General features: G+C 46.5%; 1 protein-coding gene across 1 annotated transcript; it reads left to right on the top strand.

Annotated features, from left to right (window-relative positions):
- The first annotated feature begins 384 nt into the window (after positions 1-384).
- Positions 385-3705, top strand: LOC122407804 (zinc finger protein Noc-like). Its single transcript, XM_043414227.1, has 2 exons — positions 385-845; positions 1098-3705. Exons 1-2 carry the CDS (start codon positions 759-761, stop codon positions 2526-2528), a joined length of 1518 nt encoding a protein of 505 aa, XP_043270162.1. The 5' UTR covers positions 385-758; the 3' UTR covers positions 2529-3705.
- Positions 3706-4893: the final 1188 nt, after the last annotated feature.

Here is a 4893-nt window from a genome sequence, read left to right as displayed (position 1 = left end):
TCATCGTCGGACCAACATCATGGGTGGCGTGTTGAATTAGAATTCCGTCCGAGTCTCTCCCCCACTCTGTTCCTTGTTCCTCCCCCACCTACGCATCGCTCATTCCTCTTTTCTTCCCTCTCCCTGCTATAACGTCCCGGCGCGAACACGAAGAGAACCCCGCCACATCGTCAACCTCGCCGCAGCGAGAGAGCAATATGCCATGCAGCTCAACGTTTTCACCCCACTCGCAGCAACAAAACCAGCCCGCACGTTCAGACACCGTATGCCTGCGGAGTGGGAGAGATGAAAGCCGACGGGAGCCTCCATCCTTCTCTTTTCCCCTCAACTGTAGCCAGGAGTGGGGACAACTAACTCACTAGACGTCGCTGCATTCGGCGTTGCTCCTCCGTCGCGTTCAGCCATCGACGCTACTCCACACGTACGCCACTATTTGCTTGGATCCCGTACTGTGCGCATCGTCTCTCTAGTTCTCGACACGGAGAAGTGTGTGCGTTTCACCAATAACCGTATCAGGATACTCAGTCTAATTGTACAACGTCATATTCAGTGGAGAAATCTGAAGCTGCTGATAAAGCTCTTCTGCAGCCTCGTTTCACAAGGATATTTACGTGATAATTTAAAAAACTGGAAGATATTTATCGAAAGTTTGCGTACAAGTGTGCCTGTGCCGTGCTTTAATATTTTCTTTATGCTGTGTTAATCTTTTGTGCACCTGTTTACAAGGGGATAACATTTATATAAAGTGATCGAACCAAATGGTTGTGCTTGAGGAAGGCGGTATGCTGACCACCGGACACAATCAGTACTTACAACCGGATTATCTGTCTCCGCTTCCAACAACGGTTAGTAAATGTGACATTTCAATTGATACGTAAAACATATCATTCATACAATCTTAGAGTCTGATCGGTGAAACGTACTAACAACTTCCAGCACGTTTCCGTTCAATGTAAATGTTTTTGAGATTCAATCGTGGGGCGCAGCCGATATTTCCTATTTCGTAAAATTTGATGTTTTCTATAGTTTTTTCGTTAAAAATTGTCTTTTAAAAATTCAATGATTTAAAATTCATTTTTCCCTCAATTATATTATAGTTGGATGCGAAGAAGAGTCCACTGGCAATGTTGGTCCAAACCTGCAGTCAAATAGGCGCGGACCCGCCGACGAAACCGCTGATATCTCCTCTGGAGAAATCCTCAAAGGGAATGTCCGGGGCGAACGCGCGATCACCACCAGCAGCAAAAATGGAACGTACACGATCGAGTCCGTCGGAACCGAAACCTTTGGGTTTCAAACCATACGAGATGAACGTGTTGTCGAAAAAGTCGTCGGGTTCGGATGACGGTAGGCCAGCATCGAAAGCAAGTGTTCACAGTTTGAGTGGTCAAGAGTGTGCAAGTGCAACGACACCGAGTGACAATAACAACGTAGATAAAAAATCAAGTGGGAGTCGCACGCCGATGGGTAGAAAATCAGCTTCGCCATCGTCGAATCAAGGAATAAACACGACGACACCGGCGGTAGGATCGACGGGTAACAGTCCGTCGGGTGACCGCAAGACTCCGGTCTCGTCGCACGAGCGTGAGAAGTCGAACGACTCGCCGCGCAACAATAACGGCGCGAGTCCGATCATTCGTTCCGGAATGGAAATTCTATCGGGCGGTAGACATCCTAAAGATTTGGGCGCGTACAAGCACAGCGCAGGATTGGCAGGTTTCGGTGCAGGTAATCCGCTGTGCTGCCCGCCAGGATTAGCCGAGAATCCAGCATTCAGGCCACCGTTTGCGGGAGCATCACCATTTTCGCATCATCATGCAGCCGCAGCAGCAGCTCTTTTGGGCTATCCATCCGCGGCGCCGGGTGCTGGAAGTCCTTATCTAAGTTACGCCCGCGTCAAGACCCCCGCGGGTGGCGAAGCCCTTGTTCCGGTCTGCAAAGATCCTTACTGCACCGGTTGTCAATACAGTATGCACAATGCCCAAATGATGATGGGAGCGGGCTCCTGTCCCAGTGGTTGCACGCAGTGCGATCATCAGAAGTACGGATTGGCGATGGCACTTTCGTCCATGGGCCAAATGCCACCACCATCACTTTCTTATCCGTCGTCGTTGAACCCTGCCGCTGGTGGACGTCAGAACATCTGCAGTTGGATCGCGGGGGATACCGTTTGTGGTAAACATTTCACCACCTCCGAGGAACTCCTTCAACATCTTCGAAGCCACACGAGCTTGGCAAGCGGCGGTGGCAGCGCAGCTGATCACGCAACGACCGCGGCCCTCCTCGGAGCGCAACATCCGTTGCTCTCGCCGTCGGCAGCTCTTCATCGCGCTGCTGCGGGAGCATCTTATCCGGCGCCTTCCCTCAGTCCCCTGAGCGCGAGGTATCATCCTTATGGAAAACCACCGACGGGTCCTCTGCCCGCCTCGCTGGCCGCATCACCGTACAGTGCTTTCAACGCACTCGGACCTTATTACTCGCCCTACGCTATTTACGGACAACGCATTGGTGCCGCGGTTCATCCTTAAGAGGATACTTACTCGCTCAACAAACTCAATGTCTTTATTTCAATGGTGAATCATCATCGAGCATATTCAAATGACAAAATCTACGAACTTTCTTTCTTTGGTTTTTCGCAAGAGCCACTTTGATCGTGTAAATAAATGCGCGCCGGCGGTGCTAACGTAAGACTATTTAAAAGAATTTATATTACATATTAATATTATAGATATCTATATATACATGTACACATGCATATATAAATCTAAATTAAATATTACGATTGGAGTTTATGATGTATACCTTGAGACCGACAACGTGTCGCGCCCAGCAACAACGAACGGACGCTTTTTTTCGCGGTAGGAAATACGCAAGGAATACACCCGAGGCTGGTGACACAAAATACACACGCATACATACACACGAATACACGAAAAATTTATATGCCTATAAAAATCTGATCGATTTACGAGCAGCTATTATTGAACGACTCAAGTTTCACGAATGTCCATTCGATATTAAATTTTATCGGGCAAGCCCGCTCGGGCCCATAAAAAATTCTGTCCTTGCTTTGACAACGAGCGAAAAACATGGCGGCTTGAATCTCGTAACTGATCCGATTGCGACACCGAGTCATTCATGCCAAAGTTAAATGCAGTTGAAAACAAAAAAGAAAACATTAACAATAAAAAGAAGAAAAAAAAACACAGAGCTTGATCGAAGAAAAATCAATTGGAAAAACAAAAGAAATGAATTACTTGGACCAGCCACAACCGGAAATTGCGATCCATATTGTCCATGATACAACTGTGATATTATATTATTCTTTCGAGAAGACCTGAGCAGCGAATTGTCAATCAAAGGATTCGCTCGGTCCTTGTAAATAAATCCTGTCTAAGCACACGTCGTTTTGTTCTTTATCGCTGATTTTCGCAAACGCAAATACGCTGTGTGTATTTTTTAAGTGTTTTCTTTTTTTTCTTGATAAAACATAAAAATTGTTTTGTGTATTTTGGAAATGAGAAAAAGAAAAGAGAGATCAACGGATACGATCAAGGCTGTTGGATTATATTTTATTAGTGCACTTTTATTATGTGCGTATATAAAAACCGATACACACACGTCTCATCAACATCTGTAAATACAAATTGTACATATAAATCGTTGAGTTTCCATACCGCTTTAATAAACACGTTTGCAGAATTACATACACGCCGTTCTATTTCTAATCGTCTCTCCTCTCTTTTTCCGTTCCTTTTATCATTTTTTTTTTTCGCCACGTATCAACGTATATTTATAGGTCGATCTCTTTTATCCGGGATAAAAGCGTTACTTATGGTCATTATATCCTGTTCAACGGATCCTTCCGGCTGTAACGGCAAGTTGGCGAGCAACGGTGGAACATCGTCGTCGGCTAGAGTTCCTCGACCAGCCCCCCGGTCCAACTTTCATAACTCTAGTCTCTATTCTTTTTTTCCCACTATCTCTCAGTCTCGGCTTATTCTTTCTCTTTTCACTGGAAGCTCGTCGGGGACCAACACGAGAGAAATAAAGCCGCAGTAAAGGTTAACGTGGGCGTTTGCGTGTAATGGAATGGTTGTCTCTCGCGTGAGGAACACATAAAAGAGAATTCGCGCATACTGAGTGCACAAGTGGTGGGAGTGAGAGACAGAAGGAACGAGAGAGAAGGAAAAGAAACAAAAGAAAGGGAGCAAGAGCAGGCATCTTTTTGTCTCGCTTCGTTCTCATTTCCCATCTCACTTTCCACGAGCTGCCTCGGTCCTCTTCGCACTTCATGACATCCGGGGCAAAATCTTAGCCAGCTTTTGCCGCTGCTGATCCCGACTGCTGCTGCGTCTGCGGGAGTCTCTCAATCCCCGAGGCACATAGAGGAGCAAATTTATTTCTTTCATTACCAGAGCGAAGCGGGTCGTGAGTTCTCGGATATCAGCTACGCGCGGCGAGCCGCATAAATCTGCAGTCCCCGTGTCTCCTCTCTCCCTCTCTCACTCTCCCTTTTCCTTCCCCATCGATATATATATTCATATATTTACCAACAGCAGTCCGGGGCTGCGTTGACTCGATGCAGAAAACAACGTAAACGAAAGAAGAAGAAGAAGAAGAAGAAGAGAGAGGAATATAAGAAAAGAGGGCGAGAAGAAAAAGGAAGGAGAAAATTCGGGATGCGAGGGTGTCAAGAAGCGTTTGAGAGAGGGGGAAGAAGAGTCGAAGTTCCAAAAGACAGACGATAAGGAGACCGCCAGTAGATGATGAAGAAGAAGAAATGTAGAAAAAGAAGAGACTTGGGAAACACGTAATACGGCTTGGCCACCCTCTTTCCCCGTCGTTTTTCACTCTCTCATTCTCCCCCTCGTTTTCCTTATACATGGCTCT

This window comes from Venturia canescens, chromosome 3 (genome assembly GCF_019457755.1).
Source record: "Venturia canescens isolate UGA chromosome 3, ASM1945775v1, whole genome shotgun sequence".
In the NCBI taxonomy this organism is placed as follows: domain Eukaryota; kingdom Metazoa; phylum Arthropoda; class Insecta; order Hymenoptera; family Ichneumonidae; genus Venturia; species Venturia canescens.
The sequence above is the reverse complement of the archived record's forward strand: the minus strand, read 5'-3'. Positions and strand labels throughout refer to the sequence as shown.

What these genes read in the sequence shown, in the direction of transcription:
- LOC122407804 (XM_043414227.1), top strand. Translation starts at nt 759, where the DNA reads ATGGTTGTGCTTGAGGAAGGCGGTATGCTGACCACCGGACACAATCAG. An exon ending in TGTCTCCGCTTCCAACAACG is followed by an intron (nt 846 to 1,097) that starts GTTAGTAAATGT and finishes ATTATATTATAG; the next exon opens with TTGGATGCGAAGAAGAGTCC.